This window comes from Meleagris gallopavo, chromosome 10 (assembly GCF_000146605.3).
Source record: "Meleagris gallopavo isolate NT-WF06-2002-E0010 breed Aviagen turkey brand Nicholas breeding stock chromosome 10, Turkey_5.1, whole genome shotgun sequence".
Classification (NCBI taxonomy): Eukaryota; Metazoa; Chordata; class Aves; order Galliformes; family Phasianidae; genus Meleagris; species Meleagris gallopavo.
In genome coordinates this window covers 621,931-648,935 of record NC_015020.2, presented here as the reverse complement: position 1 = coordinate 648,935, position 27,005 = coordinate 621,931, and the positions used below count along the sequence as shown (strand labels likewise).

At 42.2% G+C, this 27,005-nt stretch overlaps 1 protein-coding gene across 3 annotated transcripts in view; it reads right to left on the bottom strand.

Moving 5' to 3' along the window:
• PLA2G4A (phospholipase A2 group IVA) overlaps nt 1-26,767 on the bottom strand; it is a 68,904-nt gene extending 42,137 nt beyond the window's left edge. The window contains exons 1-6 of one of the 3 annotated variants that reach the window (XM_031554742.1): nt 26,686-26,767; nt 26,280-26,331; nt 20,500-20,597; nt 20,197-20,331; nt 14,489-14,570; nt 2,719-2,867 (exon numbers count right to left, since the gene is read on the bottom strand). In XM_031554742.1, coding sequence (XP_031410602.1) covers nt 2,719-2,867; nt 14,489-14,570; nt 20,197-20,229 — 264 coding nt within the window. In that variant the 5' untranslated portion in view covers nt 20,230-20,331; nt 20,500-20,597; nt 26,280-26,331; nt 26,686-26,767. Of the gene's footprint in view, nt 1-2,718; nt 2,868-14,488; nt 14,571-14,713; nt 14,750-20,196; nt 20,332-20,499; nt 20,598-26,279; nt 26,332-26,406 lie in introns of those variants that run through there. The other 2 variants (XM_019618425.2, XM_019618426.2) reach the window with 2 other exon arrangements.
• Nucleotides 26,768-27,005: the final 238 nt, after the last annotated feature.

Genomic DNA, 27,005 nt, shown 5'->3' with positions numbered 1-27,005 from the left:
TTCTCACACTTCAAAGTAAAAACTGCACTTGTGACAGTGTTAAACATTTAAACGACTTGAGGAGTAGAAGGGGTTGTGGAGTCTGCGTGAGCCTGGGAATTCACAAAACAAGCTGTAGGTGGATTTTGCTGATTTGAATTCTGATGCCGTCCTCCACACAGGATCCAAAGGCTCTGCTATGGACTCTGTGCATGTGCCACAATGGCAGAACAAAAATACCAGCCTTAACCTAAAGAACATGTTTTTCGTGGGGAAGAGAAGGTTTACCACAAACAGTATATATTTGTTTATGCAGATATAAATCAAACAGGTCCAAAATTAACCACTACGACATGGTATCGCTGGCTCTTTGCAGGCAATTTCCATAAAATTTTATAGCACTTGCCTCATAAAACAGCAATGATCTTTAGTTATTGTAAAGATACATTTCCAAATTCTACTTCTAATGAAATTTGCTGCATTCTTTGTGCTCTCTTACAGCATGGCTGTCCTTTGGCTTGCCGGGCCACGCTGCAGGAAAATGAGTTGTCTTGGGCAGCACATACATAAGTCTCTCCGAAAGTAATGCCTCCTATTTATTTCCATGGAAACCACAACACATACAAAAGTACAATAACACTATTTGATAGAGCAGATTCTCAGCTACAAAAAGTAGTTTTTAACACAGTCACCTCTACTGCTATTCACTTTCACCAGCAATGAACAAGAACCTGCATGCCATGCTGGTAAAAATCTGCACCAGTGAAGGCGATCCATTGTAGCTGTCACCACTGCTGAAATGCACCACCCATCCCTCACTGTGCTCACATCCACTGTTTGGTCTCCATCAACATATCAACATTCAGCATGTGCTGATGAATGTCAGTGGGTGTAATTTTTTTCTGCATGAAGGAATTCAGTTCCACACCTCTGCTTCATACGCGCTTCCACTTCAGAAGTCATTCTGTCAGACTGCCCCTTTGCTGCCATCTGTCACACTGCAACAACATGATGGAATGTAGGCAGGAAGGTTCAGCCTTTACTGCCATCCCACCAACATCCACCTCTAACGTTGTAGGCCAACAAAATAAAATATGAGGCATTACTTTTGGAGCAGCCTTCATAAAATATATATAGCAACAAAGGCAAGTTGATGAACCCAAATACTTACTTTCTTCTTTCTATTTCTCCAAATGATCACTGCATTTCTCTTTCTAAGTCCTGATTACTATTCACCTATATTTTCATGAAAAAATAACAACTAAGTTAAAGATTCCAACCTTCTCCCTGGTTTCACTTGGCCAGGCTGCATGTCTAAGATCAAAACATTTAGTGAGAATCAACTCAGGTGACTGCTGCACAAGATAAAATGTCAGAAGCTGTTTTGCATAATCTCTTTCCTGCAAAACGATTGTGAAGTTACCCTGACTTCCCTGAAGTCACTGTCACATGGGTAGAATGGACATGAAAGTTCTTTGTGCTCCAGTAGCCTGACCACGTGATTCTTCTTCCTTGAACTGCAAATCTGATCCTCACCCCAGGAGCAGAGAGAGCATTGTTGGACGCACAACACAATTTTAGGATCTTGATCCGTTTAGCCTCAAGAGGTTATAGTTACTAGGTCAACAAATAGCTTCCCAGGCTTTATCTTCTGCCTTTGTTGTCCATTTAATTTAGGCTGAAAACCTGTATGCTTGCGTCAGAGCAATTTACATGCTAGGGCCATGTTCTTCAAAGAACCAAGCTAATACAGCACCACAGAAGAACTTACATTCTTACTATATGGACTGGTAAAATAATTATACATAATATTCACCTTTTGTACACAACCCAGGAAGGCTTAACATACTGATATTAGACAATGGCTCAGACAGCAAGCCTGCACATGGACTAAGAGTTCCAAAACATCACTGTGTGTGGACTGAGGATAAAGCAGAACCACACTTCTGCTTTTTGACTCCTGAGGGAAAAGCAGGGAATGAATGGGCAGAGACTTGACTTTACATCCCCCACGTATTTGCTGTCCATAACAGCAGAATCAGGGAAGGAAGCAATGAGAAAATAATTCATGGCTGATGTGATCTTACAATGACTCTCAAGACTATTCATTAAATACAATACCTCTTACCTAGCACCATGACTGAAGGCAAAATCCAGCCTTTAATGTTAAATAATCACAGAATCACAGAATCACAGAATTGTAGGGGTTGGAAGGGACCTCTAGAGATCATTGAGACCAACCCCCTGCCAAAGCAGGTTCCCTACACCAGGTTGCACAGGTAGGCGTCCAGGCGAGACTTGAATATCTCCAGAGAAGGAGACTCCACAACCCCCCTGGGCAGCCTGTTCGAGTGCTCCGTCACCTCACCGTGAAGAAGTTCTTACGCACAGTCGTGCGAAACTTCCTATGCTGCAGCTTATGTCCGTTTCCCCTCGTCCTGTCTCCACGTACCACTGAAAAGAGACTGGCCTCACCGCTATGGCCGCCACATCTCAGATATTTATAAACCCGGATCAGGTCCCCTCTCAGTCGTCTTTTCTCAAGGCTAAACAGACCCAGTTCACTTAGCCTTTCTTCATAGGGGAGATGCTCCAGACAAATAATAAAAAACAGCAATGACAACAACACCACAAACTCCAAAATCTCAACACAACAGATGAACAAAGTACTGTTATTTTAAACTTCCAGACATTTTTTGACTTCCATTTCCACACAGCCAGCTCAGTCACTTTATTTACCTCGAGAACATTCTCCTGGTTGGGGTCCAGAATGAACTCAAAGGTCTCATTCCACACGGGATTCACATCATTATTGAAATGTCTAGTTCTCTTCCTGCAGTCAGGAGCGGAAGGGATGAACAGTTCCACATAGGGGTCTGGAGTGTCAACTACAGAGACAAACAATGCAGGATTCCATGTAACTCAAATCTGAGTTGTAACAGTTATGTGACAACGCTGATTATCTCATGATCTATGGCAGAAATATATTTAAGCTTAACTATACAAATTCTAGGAATATAATGAAATAAGTGATAAAACAATACTACCAGTATCTCAGAAGGAAACAGAAGTTATGCTGTTAGGTGAAGAGAGACTTGAACAAACAGAAGGGCACTGGGAAAGATTCACGTTTATTGGAAATATGTATACTTCTACCTAGCAGTGGTAATTATTTTCAAAAGCTCTTACCCCTTCCTCATCCTAGTGTCACAGCAGTGACACAAGAGCATTTTACAAAACGGTCCTCAATTAAAAAGAAAACAAGCAATGGGGTGTCTAGCTTTGGATCCTCTTTCACCTGTTTGACTTTGTGGAGGTCACCACAGAACCAAGACCTTGTTAGCATGTTATATTTGAAAAACAACTGCAGAACCCTGACTGAAAATACAGTAACATATGACAACCTTATCTAATCAGAATTATTAGTGGGAGGAAAAGTACACCTTGAAAAAATTCACCTAACATTCAATAAAAGCCATTCCGTCCTGAAAGCAAAGAATGCATTGCTGGCAGCCGAACACTTCCAATCCATTAAAGCCAGTAATTTTCTTCTGACAAATGAGATTTTTCACTCAAAGGAGATTATTTTTTTGTCTGACATTTAACCATCACCAGTGTCAACGTCGCTATTATGAATGACAGTTCATTCCTAAATGAGAAATTTCAGTTGTCATGATCCTTGAATAGTGTCACATTGTCACTGCAGAAGAGATTCTATCATGTTTCCACATTTAAGTTCAACTCGTAAAAGATAGAGAGCACTGTGGAAATAGAACGTCACTAGTGTGTTTTATCAACAGAAGAAATTCAGCCAAACTGCTACAGAAAGCAGTAGGTATGACTAGAAGTACACACGCTGTCAGCATCACTACCTTTCTCTGACTTATTTTTTTCTAACTCCATATTGGTTTATTTTGCTTCAAACATATATTCAGTAATACTGTGGATTTCCCTTTTCTTCATTTCACCACTGTCAATCGAGATTTAACAGAAAGTATTTTTTGCAACAATTTATTATCCTACAAATACAAGAAACAGGCTGGTGTTGACCTTTCCATACAAAACCACCAGCTGTAACACGGTAAAACACACACATCTCCCCAGCCTCTCTGCAAAGGTTGTCCTCTGCGCTTGGAAATACCTTAAAGGAAATGCTCTGCTCAGTATAAACAAGAATCCTTTTATTAAAGACGTCTCTAGGAAAGAGATTAAAATCCATCACTAGGTCAAACAGGTCTGAACATCCCTCCTTGCATAAACTTCAAGTCTAAAGATACTTTTTTCAACAAAGCCAGATGTGTTCAGAGGTTCCTGATTTCAATAAAACATTATCAGGATGTGCTGAAGCCAAGAGCCATGGGGTCCCTACAGCCAGGAGAAAGAGTAAGCAAAAAAGTATATATCAATGCTTTCAGGAGTCAATCTCCTTTTGGAAAACACAAAAGAAGCCTTTCTGAAAAGGCTCAGGAGGTTTTGTGTACCAAGGCAGAATGGAGTCAGAACATTCTGGCCTCCTGCCATTGCTACTTGGGAACATCAGCTGGAGCTAACATGATTTCTGACACTACCAACAGAGAAAGTACTGAACTTGCACAGAAAAGTACTTACAATCCCTGTGGAGAAGCAGAACGACATACAAGACTCAGATTTTTATGTCGTGCTCTGTATCTGTGGGTCTCGGCTAATTGCTACAACTTGGCAGGTCACACTGTTACCTGTTAATTAACGAGGAGCTATTTAAAGCTAGGGAATGGTGTGGCAAGCCTTTAGATAGCACTCTTCATTAGCTCCTGAGAATTTTTGTCTTAGCTTGTCTCTTAGTCAGGGGAAGAGATGGGATCAATCCCCAGGTGTATTTTACATCTTTCTTTTTCCACTGACGGATGTAACTAATTGCCAGCTTCTACTGGCTGCATTACCTCTCTTGAATTACAACACAAATCTGTGCCTAAAGGCAGGGAATTCAAAGCCCCATGAGTCTGCACAACAAAACACCTACTGCAGTGAGCAGTGACAAGATCTCATCTGTAAGTCTGGACATCGAGCAATACCTAGGCAACAAACCTTAGAGATGCACAGTGCCAAGAGGCTGAACGTGCCCCCAGAAGCTTGGTTTTTAATAAAAATACCAATGCTAAGCAACATTCTGAACAAAACTTTGATGCCTCTCCTTCTGTTCAGTTTTTATGTGACTATGGGATCGGCTCTAACTGGAAGTTACAAAACTTTGATTTTTGTTTTAAACACAAAAAGCCAATGGCTCCCCATCTGTATTCCAAACCCTAAAGCACGTGGAAAACTCAGGCCTCAGCACAGCTGGCAGCCAGCTGCCATTACTGACTCCTCATCAGAGAGAATGTAAGTGAGCACTGAAGCAGAAACTAAACCAAGGCACGGAGCAGCTAAACTTAGAAAATCAGCAACTAAAATAAATAAAAGAAATACCTTGGTAACTGAGCAATGCCAAGCCTCCCCCTCACTCCCTGCCTTTATTATGTTTTTTAACCCGAGGCTAGGAGTTAATCATCCGCCCTTTCATGTTTTAAAGTTTATTTTGTGCTATTTTCAATTAAGAAAATGAAAATCTATTCTTTTCAAACTTCCTTCTTCAGCTGAAGAGGAAAAATACTGAAAGACTGTGTGCTCTGATTAAGATATTGCTACGAGCCATGCTATATAAATAAAAATTGTACTCCTTTTTATCACTTGGGGATGGCACTCACGAAGTAGCTACTAGCAATCTGGCAAGTAACACAAAGTTGCTTAATGTATTTAACGTGCAGGTAAAATAGATGGGGTGTGCATCTTCTTGCACAGATCTATTTATTCCTGTACATGTTTTTGCCCGTTGATTTCCTACATATGTTAAAAAAAAAAAACTCAAAAAATGAAAAACAGCTTGATCATTGCTGTTATCTGTATTCTGATATTAAAAAAAAACAACATTATAATGAAATGGCTCATGGGTCAAAAGCTGTCGCTCTTTTGTAAGAGAACTAAGTTCATATATGTAGGGGCAACACTTAGAGAACTGTTCCTTGACTGAAGTGAAGCAAAACTGGAAAGAAACACAGCCAATTTTGAAGACTCTCCATGAGAGGCAATATCTAAGTATACATACTTCTTCTTCAGGGCACTTCTGCAGAAAGCAGCATTTCTACGCAGCTCCAATGGACTCTGGGCTGTTCCCAGCGTCCTGCATGTCTCCTTTGTAATCTGTTGGCTAGCAATCTGCCCTGCATCTCAATTTTTTCATGCAGCTAATGTTTGCAAGGACTGCAAATGAAAGACCTACGGACACATGAGCTATTGGTAGACAGTGACTGTAGTGTATGACTTCATATTCCTCCCTTCCTGGCACTGTGACTCTATACAATAAGAGCCTCAGTATTTGCAGGTAATTAACAACAAGACACTTCCAGAAGAAATTAAGAGCTGCACACACGGTGGCACAGACATGCTGCAGAACAGAGGCACCAGACACCAACAGTATGCCTCAGAGAAAAAAGGAAGAAGAACTGACATACAAAGGTAGCCAAAAATACACCTTTACACAAAGTCCAAAATTAGTTTCAGCATTGATTTCATGGGTCCTACAATTATTAGCTTAGAGCTGGATGAATTATAAAGGCAGTTAACAAAATGCTTATAATACACATTCTGAAAGATTTACAGCATCTGCCATTTCCAAAGGGTTTGGAGAGATCCAATACAAAAGCAGAGTCAGCATATAAAGGTGCTGTTGATTTGTTTTTTTAACAAACTGTCTTTAACAAATGGCCAAGAGGTAGGAAGTAAGGTTTTAATGACTTCTCTTCTATCGCCACATATATAATTCCTATAGAATCCTACCTCTGAACAACACAATGAATCGTAAAGTGAAACACACAACGGACATTAATTACAACTGATCATTCTCACTGAAAAATGAAGCAATATACAAAAGAAAACTGTATAACTGTCTACAATGACTGGAAACCATTTTATCTTGTACTATCCATTTGGCAGGATGGCTGAGATCAGGCCTCCATATTAATATAATTAACACTATATATTTCAGTCATTCCGATTTCAATTATTTCAATACTGTAACAGACTCAGAATTTACAAAAAACTTGTTCAAATCTAAACCAGAAGGGATAAAGCCACCTCTATTATACATTAAAATTCATCTAATTGGTTTATCAAAGCATGAAAGAAATGCAAAGCTCCTGACGCATTCAAAAATCCAATTTGTTACAGAAGAATCTGTCTTCTTTATCCCACTTATTATAAGCTTATTATAAATACTTGTTATCATTGGATAATAATCTTGGATTATTAAACAAACTATTAATGGATTACTAAATAAAACTGGTGAGGCCACAGTTAGACTACAGAACATCCAGTTCTGGGCTCCCCTGTTCAAAATAGACAGGGATCTCCTAGAAGGAGTCCAGCAAAGGGCCAAAGATGATGAAGGGCCTGGAGCATCTCCTGTGTGAGGAAAGGCTGAGTGACCTGGGTGTGTTCAGACCAGGGAAAGAAGACTGGGGGGATAATCTGATAATGTTAATAAATATCTAAAGGGAGGTGGGAGGAAAATGGATGAGGCCAGGCTCTTCTCAGTGGTACACAGTGATAGGACAAAGAGTAAGGCCTAAGCCTTGAACACACAAAGTTCTGTACTAACACGAGGAGGAACTTCTTTACAGTAAGGGTGCACTGGAAGAAGCTGCTCAGAGAGGTGGTGGAGTCTACTTCTATGGAGATATTCAAGACCTTCTGGAATGTGCAACCTACTGTAGGGTGCCTGCTTTAGCAGGGGATTGGACTGAGTGATCCCTTGATGTCCCTTCCAATCCCTGCAATTCTGGCATTTTGTGAAAACTATATTAACATTAATTTTGGTGAATATATGCCTAGCATTACAGAAATCAAATTTGGATCCAGACACTTTGGACCCATGATCTCCAGGCACCATACCTATGCACTTACAGGAATATTTCAGCAAGTGTATTGCAGAACTACTTTAAATAATTTTGTTGGTTTGGTTGACTGAAGTTTTTTCACCTTCTGGGTAACCAACATCCCCTATGATTATGTGCTACCACGTTCATAATTATCATGAGGTCCCAAATTACCATCTTAGTCTACCTTCCACCCATTTTTTGGGTCACAGTACTGCAGTACAACTTCATTAAGATCAAAGCTCTAAATGATCTTCGTCACATCTCATTCTTCTTTAAGTACGAACAGTGAGGATTTAGAGTTATGAAATGAATTAACATGAATTAACACAAGCTTCTCCTGACTTCATAGATACCATTCAATCTACCTTCCCAATTTCCATTATTCTTTCCTCACATGCTACCAGGAACATCAAGGCCAACTCCCCTCTGTGCCACACACTGTGTCGATGCTTGGATTTCAGTGGTAATGGCACAAATTTAAGGGCAACCTGAGCACAGCCAGTGGTAGGATCATAGAATGAGACATGGGTTGAAAAGGACCTCAAGGATCATTAAGTCCCAATCTCCCTGCCACTGGCAGGGCTGCCAAACACTACATGAGGCTCCCCAGGGCCTCATCCGGTCTGGCCTTGAACATCTCCAGGGACAGGGCAACCTGTCATCAACACCTCTGGGCAGCCTGTTCCAGCCTGTTCACTACCTGGTGAAAAATACCCCCGACATCTAATCTGCTGTCTCCCCTCTCCTTCCAGTGGAGGAAGGAAATAGCAGCTATGCCTTAGGAGCAGCTCTTACTGTGGAAGGGAGAGAGGAGGCTGTGCAGCAGGAAGGTATGACTGAAGGGACTGGAAGCTACTGAACCTGCTATTTCTCTACAGGATCCTAAGCAGGGTGCTTCAACAAGTTAAACATTAATTAGCATTGATTGCTCAAACCAGCATCATGCAAGCTATGTGAATCTCTTTGCAGGCCATGAGCATGGCTTTGACAGTCACATTTTTGTTTTAATGGTGAATATTGTCAGGCTCACTTCACAATGTGCTTTACAGTTGCATGGAAATATGATTTGTTATCCCTATCACAATCAAGTGAAAATGTCTTTTACCATTTTCATGACAACTGTCCATCATGAGTAATTGCCAAATAACAAATGTTCCCCAAAGTGTTAATAAGTATTTGTATCACTAGATTTGTCTTGCCCTTGCTCCGCTGAAATTAATGAAAGAACAGGTTAACACAAGGCCTGACAATTTGTGTCCAGGAGAACAGAGGCACCATTAACTACTTACTTGCAAGTAGCCAGGGAGGAATGGAAATGTCAGAGCTGCCAGGTCCCATACAGAGTCCCAGCAGTGCCACTTGGGCATGTGAACAGTGGCAGTGAGCACCCTGACTGGGTTGCCTGGTGCTCTGGGTAAGACATCACTTGGATGTCTCTCCCTGCAGCAGGCAACAACTAAGCGTGCCCTGTCATTCATACGATCATAGAAACACAGAATCACAGAATGGCCTGGGTTAGAAGGGACCTCAAAGATCATCTATTTCCAACCTCCTGCTCTGGGCTGGGTGCCACCCACTAGATCAGGCTGCCCAGGGCCCAATCCAACCCAGCATTCAATGCTTCCAAGGATGGGGCACCCATAACATCTCTGGGCAGCCTGTGCCAGTGCATTGCCACCGTTTGAGTGAAGAATTTCTTCCTAGCATCTAACCTACATCTCCTCTCTTTTAGTTTAAAGCCTCTACCCCTTGTCCTATCATTATCAGACCATGTAAAAAGTCAGTCTCCTGCTTATAAACTACCCTCAAGTACTGGTAGGTAAGGGTCCTAGAAGCCTTCTCCAAGGTGAACAAATCCTTTCTTCATAAAAAAGAATTGAAGGATTGGAGCACATCCTTGTGGCACTCCACCAGACAAACTCCAACAGCTCCACATCCTTCTCGTGCTGGGAGCCCCAGGCCTGGATGCAGTGCTCCAGCCAGGGCTGCAGCAGGACAGAAGAGAGGGGGCAATGACTCCCTCTCCCTGCTGCCCCCCCTTTTTTAATACAGCCCAGGATACCATTGGCCTTGTAGGCTGCAAGTGCACACTGCTGGGTCATGTCCAGCTTTTTGTTCTGCAGGACCCCCAGGTCCTTTGCAGCAGGGCCATTCAATGAGTTCTTCCCCCAACCCAAGTGCAGCACTTTGCACTTGGCCTTGTTGAACCTCATTTGGTTCACATGGGCTGGAGGTGCAACTCCAGAAACCAAACAGTTCTTCTCCTACTTGGGTAGGTGGAGCCAGGAACACAATGCAGCAGAACTGGCTGTGTCAGGCTGCAACACCAAGAAGCATCTTATGACTCTATTGGGTAATCTTCACATTAAAATCTCCAGCAGCCAACAGCAGAATCTGAAAAGCAGCAAGGCCATGATCTGTCTTCTCGTTTTTGTTCTGAATTTCCACTTATCAAGAGGACTGCGGCTTAGTGCACTCCTCCCAGGTTAGCAGTGGTGGCCTCCAACTCCCTGTGTCACCCATGCTTCAGATGAGACTGTTTCAGCTATTTTAGCTTTTTTAAATTGGCTGATTTGAACTAATAAAATAAATACAATTAACCTGCAAAGCATATTAGCTAAGTTTAATTAAATCCCTACGTAGGCCGTCTCATAAATCAATTTAACTGCAGTGATGCCAATTCTGAAAGAGTATTCACAACAGGTACTAGTGCAATCTAATTACTACATTTAAATTCAATCTTCCTATTAATTTGGAGCAATTGCTTCTGAGAGCCTTCGAACAAATTAATGGTCTGCCAACAAGGGGCCACAAGCAGGAGGCACAAGGTTACTTGCTGCATGTGTTCCAGGTACTAAAAGCACTGCCAAGGTTTCTGTCCTCATCAGACAGATGTTGAAAAAAGGATGATGCAGGTCTGGATTCCATTTGTGGAAGGTGACTGCAAGTGAGGTGACACTGCTCCCAAAACAGTAGCTTTGCTCTGAGAAATTCTGTCACTGAGTAACTGATTTGTTAGAGATTATTACTGCCTTGTATTACAATGCTTCTCAGCTCTGGCACCCTTTAGGTGAAGGAAAGGACTGTGCTCCCAGCTCAGGGAGTGCATTACTACCTATTTCACTGGCAGAAGGGACACCACCACCAGCTTTCCTGATGCAGGTTTGACAAAAAAGGTAAAATAACATTGTCACCTCAACTCTTTAATAGGTTCACAACAGATCCATCAAACTGCCAAGAGAAAAAATTTCCTTCTCTAGGTTCTCTTTCCAGCTGCCTTTGTAGAGACAACAGGGAAAAACAACTAAAACATCAGTTTGTAATGGTCCAGAGAAAAATCCATTTTTCTGGTGGTACAGCAGAATTCAAGGTGTTGTTTGTTTTTTCCTTCTTCAATTGAAATGCTTAGCTTTTACAAGCACTGTTAGTACCACATCTACGAACCCTTTCCCTCTGTCACTGCCATATGCCCCATGCAGCTGTGGGTCCATGCTGATGCCAGGTCTGGGCAGCGACAACTGGGGGCTGGTGTAGGCTTAGGTGTATCATCACATTCCTGGTAAATTACTCAAGCCCACAGTGTAACTTCTACATGTTGGTAAGTATAGCTTAGTTCTAGTCTGGCATAAAGTCTGCTAATGCTAACTGAAACTGTCAACGTTTTCTGAATCTGCAGAACAAGTTTATACTGGATCTGTGCTTGGTATCATGGGGCTTTTGGTCTTTTACCAGTGTCTACAGAGCTCCATGCACTGCGATGCTGAAGCATCTGAGTGAGAGAGGCTCTTCCTCTGGCTTTCTGATTCTGACAACTGCTGTCAGTGGGACTTCAAGAACCTGGAGCTGCCCAAACTCAGCAGGACCACAGATGAGTGCAGGCTGAGGTTGGTTACATAAGCCTCATGCCTCAATAAAATCACAAGAAGAGAAGAAAGCAGGAAGAAATCAAGCTTCTACAGAGGATAAGCAAGAAGAGGGAGACAAATTCCTAAAAAAGAAAGGCTCAAAATGTTGAAAGAGTGGTATCTTCAGCTCCATGAAGAGACTCCCAAGAGTCCCACTATGATGTTTTGCCAGGAAACATCCATCTGGAATCAATACAGGGATCAATGCCCTTCAATATCTTCATCAGTGACATCAACAGTGGGATTGAGTGCACCCTCTGCAAGTTTGCAGATGACACCAAGCCATGGGGTGCAGATGATACACCCAAGGGACAGGATGCTATCCAAACAGACCTACACAGCCTGAGCAGCGGGTGCAGAAAGCTACAGTTCATGAAGTTCAAGAAAGCCAAGTGAGAGGTACTGCAGCTCGGTGATGGCAACCCCCGCATCCAGATATGGAGTCCTCAGTACAGGAGACACATGGACCTATTGGAGGGCATCCAGAAGAAGGACACAAAAATGATCCAAGGGACAGAACACCTCCAAGCTGAAAGAGCTGTCAAAAATGAGCTACTGTACCTTAGCTACTCAGATGCTGGTATGATCCAGATTCAGATCTGATTGCCAGTATTTGTCAGATCACTCTATGAAGATTTTAAAGCTTACAGAGACGATGGTAAATCTCAGTGAGAAAAATAAAAAAGAGGGCCTGAAGCTATCCTAGCTCCAATTTTCTCTGTTGCTCCAGTCAGCCACGAAACAAAGCATATATCTTGAGTCAGCAATGCTGTGTATGAACTATTCACAAAAGGAAACATAGCCTGTGGAAGCTGCAGTATACATCCATTATTGAGTTTTAAGGATGACACATCCATTTATACTCTTCATTAATGAAGAGTTCAGGACATCTTGAAAAGTCTGGTTAAATTCTGTACATCTCTCCAGCCTAGGCCTTGGAGTGTAGAGGAGTGGATAGTATGCCATACACTCTTGATGCCCAAGCAGAGTCAGAACCCCATATACACCAGACACAAGGCTTCTTGGGCAGAGGCAGACCTCAGATCCTTATGGTAGGAATACAGCAAAGTAGTAAGTCCTTCCACAATAAACTTAAATCTACTCAGATCCTTCAACACTGTTCCAGAAAGCTGTCAGTCTCATAAAAGATGGCAAAGATGTAAAATGAATCACATGGCTGCAAAGAACAGCAGCGTTTCAAAATACAGAGTGATGAAAAGCTGTTGGCCACCCACACCCTCTAAGCCAGGGGATGAGAACCCCTTCAGAACCCAACACTTGACATCCTGAAGATACCAGCATTTAAGAAGCCCTTTCCGAAGAAGAGAGAGTTCCAGATTACAGCCTGAGAAACATAAATATAAATGAATTGAGAATTTTCCAGCAGGAGACTCTTAGCATCTGAGACTTACTGGATGGAAATACAACATTACTGATGGATAATATCTGGAGTTTATACCTTAGGACCATACCCACTCTGGTGGTCTTCTGGCTTTCTTTTTAACATTTTCCATACTCTCTTTCATACTTCAAGCCCCCCATCCTTTCTTCCCTTCCCATCTCCCCACTCTCTCATGCCAGGATCCTGTGTCCTTCCACTGAGCCCATCTTCTCCTACATGTAAATTTGTGAGGCCCTTGTTCTAGTCTTTACAGCACTTCTCCAATGTTTTTTGTTTTAAGTGAAGACCCCACAGCAGATACCAGATTCCCAAATCTTCCCCTGCCAAGGCTCTCTGCCATCACTCCCCACCTACCTGCCATGTTTTAATATCAGTGCTGGCAACTAAGTATAGAAGAATCATTCACTTGCCAAAGCAAATCTGTGTATGAGAGCAGCTGCTGTAGTCTGACCTGAAAGCAGCTTCCAAGAATGCGCTGGGAAAGAAATGACTGCCTCTCACACAAGCCTGACCAAAGAGGAGAAGCAAGGTACTAACATGCTCCTCCTCCTCAGATGCACTTCCAGGCTAAGTAAGGGAAGAAGCGCCAAAGAAATGAGTGACAACCTGAGAGCCAAACACTCATAGTAAAGGAAGCAGGAATACTCTTCTTACAGACTGAGCCAGTATATTATTCTCTCCTTTCCTCCTTAAGAACAGGCAAGAGTTTTCATGGGTCTTTCCTGGTGGCTTCCTGTTCAGCTGCTAAGCCTGGAGACTCAGAAGTGTAACAGAAAGGGGAAGAAGCAGTGGTGTCTTATGTAGCACTCCAACGTGAGATCTGCTTACTCTTTCCCCCCTTTCTTTTTCTATTGCGTTGACTCAGCAGAGCTCTAGGCTTCTTTCTTTTCAACTGTTAGTAACACCAAACCACAGCCTTTTGAAGATACAACAGCCAGATTCACTATCCTCAGAACAGCACTTCTTGCTAAGCCAAAAAACTAAACATAGGTATGTTTGCTCGTAGGCAAATTGTTTACAACTCACTCATCTTCTCAACAGAAAGAAGGAGCGGCAAATCTGCTTTCTAGTTTGAAATGAGTGAGCAACAAAATGGGTACACTGCTCTCACTTTAACAAAACAGGCAGAAAAGACAAAACACAACCAATCTCCTACTGCATGACAAGTGTGTTGTGGCACTCCCCCTCCCCCTCCACCTATGGAACAGTCTCCTAGAAAAAAGAAGCAAAACAGAAAGAGGTATACTCACGCATGTCACCAATGGCTCCTTTTGTGACATTTGTGGCTTTCCTTACTGTCACAGTGAATATGTGTGAGTACTGGTGTTCCACCTAGAAGTCAGAGAGTTAAATGTGATTAAACTCCAGAACCAAAAAGCAGCTATTAGAAACACCTTTCACTTCATCTGAGAACTGAAAGAACAAAATCTCCGAGTCAAAATATTAAAAAAAAATTAAAAAAAAAAAATGCATACTGGATAAAGCATCATAAAGCTGAACTGCACCCCGTAGCTTTACTGAAAGGTCAGACCTTATACTGGGGTTGCTTGATTTTCCTGCAGCCACACCTACTGATCTCAGTGAATAACACTCCTCCTCTACAGAATCTGCTTTAAGGCATTTAGTCAGTCAAGGGCAATCCAGTATGATAAAAAAAAGATAGTGGGGGGCACTATTTTACCACATGCCTCATTTTACAGTTACTTTCCTCCAGTAAAAATGGGTGCAAAAAAAGGATTAAAAAAAAAATAAATCAGTAAAATATGGTATAGCTTTTGGTACACATCAACACTCAAAGCACAAGTATCCCCAACGCAGTGGAGTAAATGTGAAAAGCAAGTTGTTACAATGCCCACAAGTAAACTGCACACAGTTTTTGGAGCTTCCTGTTTCCTTCAAAGACCAAGCAACAGCAGGAGCTGCCCTTCTAAGAGCAGCCAGAATGTATGTCCCAAATGAAATAGGGAAGTATAAAAGGATGTGAAATTAAGAAACAAAAGTAAAAGCCTCAAAGTATTAGTAGACGTGAGCTCTTCTCATCATCTATGTAGTCACAAGTTTGACCAACCCACTGAATGCCACTAAAAACCATCCTGGCACTGCCAGCAGGTGCCATGGCCTTCCTTCCACAGGAAGGGCTCAAGGGCATGCAGGCAAGCTGCGAGCACCCAGCCCTGCAGCCAGGCACACCAACTGCTCCCAGTACTACACCTACACTGCCTGCTTGGTGCCCAGCCTTACCTGGGCTGTCTGACTGCCTACGCAGCATTGGTTCACCCAGAACAAGCTCGATCTCCTGGCAAGAAATCTAGGCACGTCCTCAGCCCCGAGCCCTTCCACACAGAGAGCACTGAGTCCCAGCGGCTGGGCTCTGCAGCCCGAGGCACAAAGGCTGCACAAGGCCCTGCACACCCTGGGGTCCCAGGTGCTCTCCTGAAACCACACTGACACACCTGTGCCCTGAGTCTCCACTTGGGGTATTCTTGTTCTCTCTTCTTCAACGCCCACCAGCTTTGTGAAATATGTTAAGATAAACACTGCTTATGAATCATTAAAATCAAAGCAACTAACCAGATTATCTTGCAAAGGTTTCCAATCAGAATTAAAAGAGGAACTAAGGAAATCGGGGAATTCCTTGAAGCTTGTTAAAAATGACAGACACTACCTCTGATGTGGGACGTGCCCATTCAAGCTGTGTCTGGTGCTTTCCTGCTATGCTTTCTTCTGGACACGTTAAAATAAATAAATAAATAAATAAATAAATAAAAACGCATCTTTTTTTAAAGGAATAAGTTGAAGAGCCAAAAAAAAACTTACATGCAGACAGCCCAGTAACTTCATAATATCCACCTTCTGCACTGCAACTTGCATGAGCTGCATGAATGGGAAGGAGGATGGAACCTCTCCCTGAACACACTTTCCACCACAGCAGAGAAGAGGGGGGCTGGTGGGAAGCTGAGACTGCTGTGAGCTATGTGGAGCTTCCCCAGCTCTGCCATTTATGTGGTTTTGTGCATTTTCAGATGCTCTGAATCTCCAGAAGGCAGCCTCTCTCATCACCCCGTTTCCAGTTCACTTTATGAGTGCTTAGGGCTGTTTTATTGGTGTGTGCCACGTCCACATGCATGTCAGACTGCTGAAGGTTTCACAACGCAGCACTGGCCCAGTGTTTGCTCACACAAACTGGTGTCGTTGCTTTGTTATACACAACCTTATAATTAAAAGAAATGTCCAAAGTGCAAACACACTGCCCTCCCCCTTGTTTTAACTGTTAGGAAAGATCCTGTCCTTACTTGAGACCTTGAACCAGAGATCACTGAGCATTTAGCAACAAAGAGAAGGATCTGTCATTAAGTTACAGGTACAAGACATCGGAGTGCTGGATTTAGTTCTCAGCTGCCATGTGCAGCTCAAGTGCAGTCCTGGTGCCCCACAGTGCTGCAAAGGTGCTCCCTTAGAGACAGTAGCACTGGAAGGCAGCCTGCCTGCACCTTGATCTATTCATCAATAAATTGCCCACTGTCAAATCACAGAATGGCTGGGTTGGAAGGGGCCTCTCAGCCTCAGCCCCTGCCATGGGCTGGCTGCCCCCACCAGATCGGGCTGCAAACTGTTAACTGTGGAATAACGTTTGGTACCCTCCAAACTGAATGTACACGTAACAATGGCAAAACAACATAAAAGCATTATCTTCTTTCCCCATACCTCACCCAAAATAACACAGCGAGGTTTATAATTATAGAGTTATTAATATTTGGCTATAATCACATGCTTAGGAGAGTTTTGAAACACCACAGTACTAAAATAAACTATCGCCCTCTTAGAAAAAAAATGTACACAGGGAAACACGGGAAGCTTGAAAGTCCAGCTCTTTTCTTATCCCAAAATGTTTTCAATGCAACTCAGTGCAATCAGAAGTAAAAGCATTTTTCCACTTTGGATCCTGTTTCTAAGAGTAATAAACATCCACATTAAGAGCTAGCACATCTTTGGGGATCACTTCTTTGTTGTCTTTTGGAAAGGCTAACTTGTACAGAAGCAAGAAGCCCTGAAAATACAACATATTGACTCTGAATACCTTTGTAAATCCAGCCCTTAATAATTTAGATGACAAAGCTTCATTTTCAAGTGATTTACGTTCATCTTAATTCTTGATAAAAATCTGTACATTGCCAACTTCTCAATTACTTCTGAAAAAAACAAGACTGCACGTAAATCACTTAAACATTGCAACACTGAGTGGAGCAATATCTGCATACCTTTAGAAACACAAGTCAGGTTAAAATTTCAGAAGCTCACAGAACTCAAAAGCCTAAATTCTCTCTCCTAATGAGGCCTGGCTTTAAGTATTTCTTTCATTTTATTTCCTCTTTCTCTATAAATAGGAAGAAGGAAGAAGTTAAAATAAAAATAACCTTCAATTTGTCTTCCCCAAAGACAAATTTTCTGAATGAAAGACACTCCCATGTTTGATCTCCCCCTCTGAGATACAAGCACAAGGTCTTCCAAGTATGCTGAAGATCCGCTGTTCAATATTTCCTACGCTCACACAACTCCCAAACTGTTTGGTTTTTTAAACCCCCTTTCTGCCTTCTTCCTTCCTTTTCTACCTTTAGCTGTTCTATCGTCCCATAAACTTTCATTTATTATTTAACTCCCTTTATTTTTTACCTATTGTTACGTATTTGCGTAAAATCATTACATTCCCGTCACAGATGATGCTCTAAAAATCAACTGTAAGACAGCCAGGTTTTGCCTATGGACTTCCCACACTTACAAAGAAAGCATGGAATTTGCATGCATTGAATACAGTATTTTTCATGCTCTAGAATGCTGAGTCACAAAATGTAACTCAATCTGGAGATACACACAAAATACAAACCAGGAAAGTCTGGTATACATTGTGTAATAAGGAATTACTGCTTTTACTTCCTCAACTTCATGCAGGACACCTGAGCTGACAATTGAGTCGGACAAAGGAAAATGTCTGCCTATTTTCTTAAGTAATGGATATCCAGAAGACCGCACTCCCCTTTCACACAGATGCTACAAATTAAGGCAGATAGTTCTGCATGCAAGTCTTGAAATAACTTTATCCATTATTTTAATATTTAACCCCAATAACAATTTAACAAGATGCATTAAGTCACAGCTATTGATTTATCTGACAGTTCTTTTGGTGCAGTCAGATCTACCTGTACCAGTGGCGACGTTGCGAATGCCTGCTTCCATTCTCTCAGCTTTCATAAAACAGGGAAGGGAAAAGATAAAGAGAGTAGAAAAAACACAGTATTTAGCAGGACTTTTGGAAAATGCTGACTTCTGAGTCTTTTAATGTCAGCTGTTATTAAAAACACGTTGTTTTTGCCTGCTGCCCTGAGTGTTCCAATTTTAGTGCAACTTTCCTTGCAATTTAAATTCATATGACAAGAAAAAGAGGACAGTTTCTTGCATTAACAGTGTTCCTGTAACAACATTCCTTAATTAGAATTCAGCACTGCTAGAGGATTAAAATTACTTATACTTCTAAAACTGAGTTTTCCTCACTATGGTCTCAAAAAAGATCTTTTAAGTGAACGATGGGAATGCCTCAGACTGCTTCCACAGAGGTGCAGAGCAGAGCAAACATTCCATCCAGGAGAGGGCACTGACACAGAAAGGAATAAATTCACGTGTTGTTTTAAATGTTGTTAAATACAGGCATCAATTACACTGAAGCCTGTCTTTACAGTGGTCTTCACAGAGCTACGGATCAAGGCAAGCATGAGTTTCACATCTGTTGGCTGCTAACTCGTATAAAGGATGTGACTGCGTGGGGTGGAAACCACAAAACTGATAAGAGATCTTTTCAAGGAAGCACATGCTACATTTTTAGTAACGTAAAAAGTTCAACATTATGACAAGTGTAGGAACTATCTTTAAGTATGTATCTAGTTTCCTGCCATGAGATTGTTACGAAAAGTTGATAAGAACGGACTCGCTTGTTCCAAGATTTTGGTTGGGATAGGAATGGTAATATTTAATCTGGAAAGTCATTCAAGCAGTGACACAAGAGAGCATGCTACAGCTAAAAGTCCAGCCAGCAGCCCAGCTGTCCTGCTGCCTCCCAGCACTCAGCAGGCAGCACTGCTCCCATTTCCCATTTCACTCCCCAGCTCTTACTTCTCCACTGACACAGCCCATGCTCATGTGGTTCTCTGCTTCCCTTGGGTCGGCTCTGACAACACTCAACTGAGCTTTTTTTCTCCCAGTTCAGCACTGTCAGGACTGGCTGTGCTTCTGACCTGCTATGGTGGGTGCAGGGAGAAGAGTGGGACGCTGTGGGAAGAAGGGAGCACAGTGGCACAAATGTGTTGTTGAGTGGCACAGGTCATCTCACTGATCCTTACCTGGCGCCGACAGGCTATATACTTTAGTCTCTGAACAAACATCACTGACGCACACTGCTTTAGGACCTGTGTGTCAAAAATTGCCAATTCATCTCTCTCCCCACTTTCATGGGAAAATGTTACTCAGTCCATAGAACATTACAGAAAAATTGTATTGGAAAGAAGAAAGATAGTAACACAATGTTACTTCTGTAGGAAACAGTTCTGACTGACAATTAGTTATGAAAAACCAGATCAAGCATTTTGATGAAACACTTCCAACAGGCAGTTCCCTCAGAACACCACCATAGTGACATCACACCCATCAGCTAAGGTAGGCCCCTGTACTCTACTGCAGCTTATACATGAAATCACTCTCCAAGTCACTGCCTGCTTTCGAGAAGCTGGCTGTCTTTCATATTTCATTCAAACAAGTTTCTTCATAAATTTGCTCTAGTCACACTTAACATTACTTAGACAAATTTAAGCTACTTCTAATGCAGTGTGTGTCTTCAGAATAACTTGTTACAGAATACATGGCACAAGACAGAATACAAGAAATCATATATAGAAGATTCATAGCTACTTACCACAATGTGTTGATAAGGATCTATGAAGGACATTTCTGTCTCAATTTTATTCAAGGCAACTGCCAAATGTCTTGTGCAATTCCACACCAAAGAGGCTTCTCAGTTATTCAAAGCAGAATTCAGTATGACTTGCAACTATTAAATAACAAAAAATGAAAATCAAATATTAAAATCCCTATGTTCCTTTTAAATTGTATGTTGTAACAGAACAAATGAGTTCCTTCATTTTAAAAAAGGTTCCCACAATTCGTTTGTTAAGCAAAATCTTAATTTCATACATGCTCTAGAGGTAAACCTACTTGCCTGAACTAAAGAAATTTATTGCAGTAGTTGGTCTACTTCAGCGTAAGAGCACAAAAAAACTATCTTGAATTCCAGACATCCAAGTGCTTCTGTCAGATCTACAGATAAACAAAAGAAAAAAAAACTGTTTAAGCTCCATGCACTAAAATGCAAGTAAGAAAAAAATCACTGCTTCTGTAATTGCCTTTTTATTGTAACGACCCATTCTTGGTCCCTGTAGTTTACCTGCAGACAAACGCACTCACACAGTCAGGGCAGAGATAAAACTCCTCTTTGTGCTCCCTGCCCTCACACAGCAATGCACAAGGCTATGTCCTGTGCTCACACCAAGCTGCGAAATTCAGACTGAAAGGTTCAAGCATGGCAGGCAGCATCCTGCCTTACACAGCTCTGCTCAGCCTCCTCAGTGCAGATCTGGGTGCTAAGAGCCCAAGGTGGCTTATCAAGCTGCTTTCGTTAAGTGATAAACCAGCAGCAACAGTGCCCTCTGTACAGCTGCAAGGCAGTTCCAGCAGAGCAGTGGCTCGGCCCTGAGCATTCAGCAGCCTGCAGAGATCCACAGGCGGGCAGGCTGGGGATGAGAAGAACAAAGCACCACATGGGAGGATTGGTCTCGAGGAAAAGCCGCCTTATCTTCCATTTCTAACGGACATCATAAGCCCTGAAGAATGATGACTTATGTCATTCTCAGAAAAGTCACTCTGAAGCAACTATGTGCATGCTTTTCCATAAAACTTTTAGTAATTAGAGTATATCGCATCCATTCTTGGATCATTTCAGCTCCAACAAGAGCTGGAGGCTAGAAATTACCCTGACTTTATTAACTTAACTTACTAATTGCAGTCTAAGGAAGTCTGAACAAAAACTTCACCATGCCTTTAACTCACAGTTTTGATTCAAAGCAGCTCAGTGTGGGGGTATCAGGAACAAGTCACCTTCGTTACAGAGAGCAAAACAGCTCCTCAGTCTTAAAGGAAGCTCCCTAACACAAAAATACCCTCCTGTAGCATTATTTTACCCTACTGTGATCACAACTGCAAGGACTGATTTTCATTAAAATTATTTCAGCAATGCTATAAGCAGGCAGATGGGAGAGAAGCGTTTGCAAAAATTTGCAACAGTCAAGTTTATTCTGGCTGACGTCCTAGTTAAAGAAGGACACTGAAATCCTGATAAACAAGCCCTTCTGTATGGGCTGCACAAGAATCAGGAAAAGGGAACAATGAGGAATACCCAGTCACTGTGATGCTGAAGTCAATAAAACAGAAAATGTGCCTTTTTCCTAAGTGCACAGCCAAACTTCCAGCAGGCTACCATGCTCGTTTTGGGAAGATCCACCAAACAGTGGAGGCGGCTGCTGCCTGCAGGAGGGGAGGGCTGGACAGGCCAAGTTGAAAGGCTTGTCCTGGAGGCAGGGATCCAGCTCCCCAGACTCTGCTGTTCATCTGCCTTAGCCATGAGATCATCCTCGCTGCTCCTACAACCCCCTGCCTCATTTATTTCAACATCTGCAGGAAACATGTTTGGGATCCTACAAACAACAGCCTCTTTGAGTACTGCGCAACAATGACTTCCCAAGTGTCATCTGTCCTCCATGTTGAATGAGGCAAGGATCATGCAAACAGACAAATATGCAATCACGTAATTAGCAGCTCTATCAAAAACACAGACACACAAGACTTGAGTTCAGGAAAAAAGAATTGATTATTAAAAGAGAGAAAACAACAGCCATGAGCAAGCAGAGCCTGATGCGATACACAAGGTGGAAAGACAAACACAGCATCTTGAACAGACCACCATTTAGCATGACCACATAAAACAGACAGCTTTCTGTTCAGCTTCTGAATCTCACTTGCACTCAAGCTGCACTATTTTGTCAGCACAAGAGCAATTGTTAGGCACAGTTTCAGACATCAACAGTAACAAGCTATTACAGGACAGGTATTGTCCGGTTTAAAACAAGACTTTTTTGATCTTAGCCCATTTTCACACGAGGTAACAAACTAAAAAGGATAAGGAAAGCAACTATAATTACCAACAATAAACAGTGCCCTTCCCCAAAAAGAAGTTGAGGTACAGATTATTACTGGAAGTGCCTGACTACCCAGTGTTGATCCAGTAACACCGCTTACTGCTACCTCACAGATGTGCAGGATGAAACACATGAATAATGAGGTTTTCCTGCTCCATGCTGAGCATGAGATTAGTGCACAGACAGAACTCCAAAGACGAGTAAATTACAACACAGTATAAGCACTATCACCACAGTAAGTCCTCAAGATTCTAAGACAATCACAAAGGGATGCTGTTTATATCAAGTTGACCAATTCTCTTTAAAATCAAAGACACAAGTAAAAGACAGTGAATAAGTATGACTCACTAACACAGTCATTAATGCTCATTAATGATATGATAAAGGCACAGAAAAACTTCAATACTGTCTCAGGGTTTTGGTATGAATATCACCATCCACTTTTATCAGATTAGATAGCAGAATTTTATTTGGTTACAGATTGATCTGGTGATTGTACAGTAGAAATAAATAATCTGTTTCTACATGATTTAGTCAAGCATCCTGGAAAATCACTGAAACGTTATTTCTTAATTTAGGTCTTCCCACACAAGAAAGGATAACCGTTTACTCTCTGCAGGGTACTCATCACTCGGTTTTCATCACAAGTAAAAAATTATATGCTTCAACATTTAACGAGCATTCTTCCCATGCCTTGCTGAGAGCATGGGTGGAAGGAAGGATCCTGACAGAAAAGCAAAAAGCTTGACCTCTGTGCCACATTTTTGGAGGATGCCGTGGGGCAAAGTTTGGTAAGGAAGTTGACTGAAGAGGAGATTTTGAGATTGGGAAACCACATCTGACTTCCTGCTAGAGAGGACAGAGATGAAAGGATTGTGAATGTCTTTTTGAAAGATGACCTGGTGGCCTGTAAGCAATTACTGATGCTATAGGTAGCACCGAGAGCAAGATTTCCTCTCAGTGGAAGAGAGATGCCAAGCACACCAGAAGGGCTAAAACTCCTGAAACATCTCCAAAGACTGAGGTAAATTTACACCTTATCTACTGCTGGAGGCTACTTGAGAAGACAAGAGTGAGGATGGCTGAACTGCTGTCAGGTCAGTTCCCTAGGTACAAGCTGCCCAGCATCCCCTGGAGGTCTCCAAGCTACAGCAATCTCCTGTAACAGGAGACAGGAATGGTGAGTCAGGGGGAAGTAGACACGCTCCTGTAACCAACTTAATTGGGCTGGGCTTAACCCAGCAGAAAAACTCGCTATGTTCAGCAAGCAAATACCTAACCAACAAATACTCACTAGGCTGGAAACGCTTCTGCCTGAATACCTGACACACATCACAGCAGTCATAGGAGTTCCCAGTACATTTCCTTTCTAGCCAAATATTGCATTTTCGCCATGGTCACTAACTACAGGCCTGAGAGGAAGAGGTGACTGATTCAGTGCATTCTGGTTTGTCCTACAATTATACCACTTACGCAAGGAAGGGTTAACGAGAAACACTCACTGCAACGGTTCACAAGAGGTTACGAAAAGAGCCATGTCATCATATGTGATTTTACTACACATCCAACTTAGAGAAGTCAGAAAATGGAACAGAATTGGATCTTCCTAGAAGAACTTTAGGAATGAATTCAGAGTGAGAATGAAAGACTGTCTTAATACTTTTATGCAACTTTTCTCCAGTGCTTTATATTTTAGTTCCAGTGAAACTGTACTACAAATAACAAAAAACAGAACTCAGCCCTGAATATAACTAAGTTCAGCTGATGGAAGCCAAGGAAAGAGGCAGAGATCACTGTCTTTTCTTGCAGATAGCCACGCCACAAATTGCTTAAATCATTTCAAGGGGATCATCTATGCAGACTACTTGTTATGTGCACATTTCAGTTCAAAGGAAGTGAGTTTTAAAATGTCCAATGTTTTCGTACTTCAGGATTTGGGGATTTAGTTACCCTACAAATAAGCTTTTTGGGTATGTAACAGTTGTTCATTTAGACATGTTCTCACTTTCAGAAGCCCAGCTTATGGCAATAAAGAACACACGTTTCCACTTCAGTTTCCATGTAAGGAAGGGGTGTACACAGTATGTTTGAGATATCAAGGCAGTCTATCAGAAATGGAAAATTTAATGCCAGTCACAGCTTTGAAAGTGTTGCTGGAAATGTAAACTCTTAAAAAGTAACTTCTAAAATTAATTGATATATAACTCAATTGCAATACTGGAAAACCTAGACAGAGTAGTTCTGTTGACTACATCCTATTAAAACTTAAATGGGAGGGAAAAAAAAACAAAACACCACTCTACATTTAACTTTTGTCTGGATCTTTAACAAAATTTTCTGTTTCTCTCCATTTTCCCTTACTGAGAGCTGTTGTCTGCCAGAATGCCTAAGACCTGTTCTGTAAGAAGTATCACTAGTACTGCAGCAATAACCATTGCTGAACATTTTACAGGTAGGGCACTAGACTTAAGACTCCAACCAGAGTCCTTCACTCAGCCTTGGTGACAACAGTGACGTCATTCTATCTCTAAATGCTTCTGTCCAATGCCTTTTAAAAAATTAATTAGAATAACGAACTACAATGAGGAATTAGAATTTGGTTCTTACATATTACAATCTTTCTACACACCTTCTTTCTCTTCCCCACTGTAAAATAGAGATGGTTCAATACGAAAAGTTTGATTTTAAAACACTATTCTTATGTTCTCCATAAGTTTTTACATTTTGCCCTTGGGGAAGAGGTAATCTGTTGCACTGCAGGCAAAGCACTCCAGTGCTCTCAGGTTTCAATTGCAAAGGAAAGTGCCTCTGACTACAGATATGCAGCGGTTACACACAAAAGAGGAACCGCAATAATAGCTAAAAATGCAAAGAGCCAGTGAAATTAACAGCTGGCTTCTGTCATGGTCAAAGATGTCGGCAGCAAAACAAATATAGCTGAACGTCAGGCAAACACTTCAACTTCTTTTTGCGTCCAGACTAAGTCTCCCAAACTGTCGGGTTTTTTTCCCCCCACTGATTTCCTAGCATTGGAGTGTAACAAATTGCAGTGCAGCCCACAGGGCAGGCCGGTGCCCCGCTGGCACGGCGCGGCTGGAGCGGAGGCAAGGTGCACTTCGTCAGCATCACTCAGCACGGCTGCACATGACTCAACATTACAAGTGTCGCGCTCTGGTTTTGGACTACTTATTGAAAACACGAGCTCTGGCCACTGTCCGCAATAAAGGGGACAATTGTGTGGCATTTCCTCTGGTCTGCATGGTCATCACGTTCAAAGCATGACAAAGTAGTTAGGGTGCCTGATGGGTGTGCCCTCACGGAAATTGGTCAGGACTTTCTAGTAAAAGTACTTATGAATAAACTTCTGACGACGAGATTTCTCAGCAGCCTTTAAACTATGTGAGTAAAATTTATATGGAAATGTTTTATGATTTCTGCCAAGCTGGAGTCTGAATATTTAACAGAAATGCGGGTCTTGCACATGAACAGACAGAGGCATCCCTGCTGCATACGCCGTAGTCTTAAAGAATCAGACAAGGTGGTGTGTGAATTTACACTGTGAAAGATTCTTGGCTCTTTTCAGTAGTTTTATCAGCAAACAACTGAAACAGAAAATGTACCAACATGCATGTTATTGATCTGCAACATGCACATGGCTGTCACACAAAACCGAACAGCACAAGTCAAAGCGTGCCTGACCTCATGCAGCTCAAAATCTGAGCAGTTACCAAAGGAGCTCCCAACTTACCAGCTGGTCCGAAGCCAGAGTTACATCAGCAATGCAAAATCACAAATTCATCCTGCAAAAGACCACAAAGATCATCTAGTCCAACTGCCAACCCACCACCACCATGCCCACTAAACCCCATCCTTACGTGCCACATCTCCACGTTTCTCAAATACTTCCAAGGACAGCAACACTGCCACCTCTCTGGGCAGACTGTTCCAGTGAATTGCCACTTCCTTCCAGAATAAACTTTCCTTAGTATCCAACTGAACATCCCCTGGCAGAACTTAAAGCCATTACCTCTCACCCTAACACTGCTATGCGGGAGAAGAGGCTGAACCCCACCTCAAGAAAACCTCCTTTCAGGGAGTTGTAGAGAGCGTTAAGGTCTCCCCCAAGCCTCCTCTTAACCAAAGAAAGTATTTACCCCAAGGTTGTGCTTTTCTGTGCACACTGAGAGGAGCCTGCCCCACTGCCCTGCTTGCCCACTCGGCTGAGAAGCTACACACACATCTTCCTCCTGGGCAACTACGCAAGGAAGTGGTACGTCTTTCCGCTCTTCCTCAGCTTCCTCTTTCTGCTCCATGCCTCTCAGAGCTCTGAGGCTCCTTCCGTTCCCTGGTCATTTACCACCTTCTCTCCCAGCTCCCTCCCAGGGCTCTAGCAGCTGCAGAACTGCTTGCATTGTTTGCTTCACCACTTCCACCAAGCTCAGAGGAACAACACTAAGAATGCTGATTTAAGAAA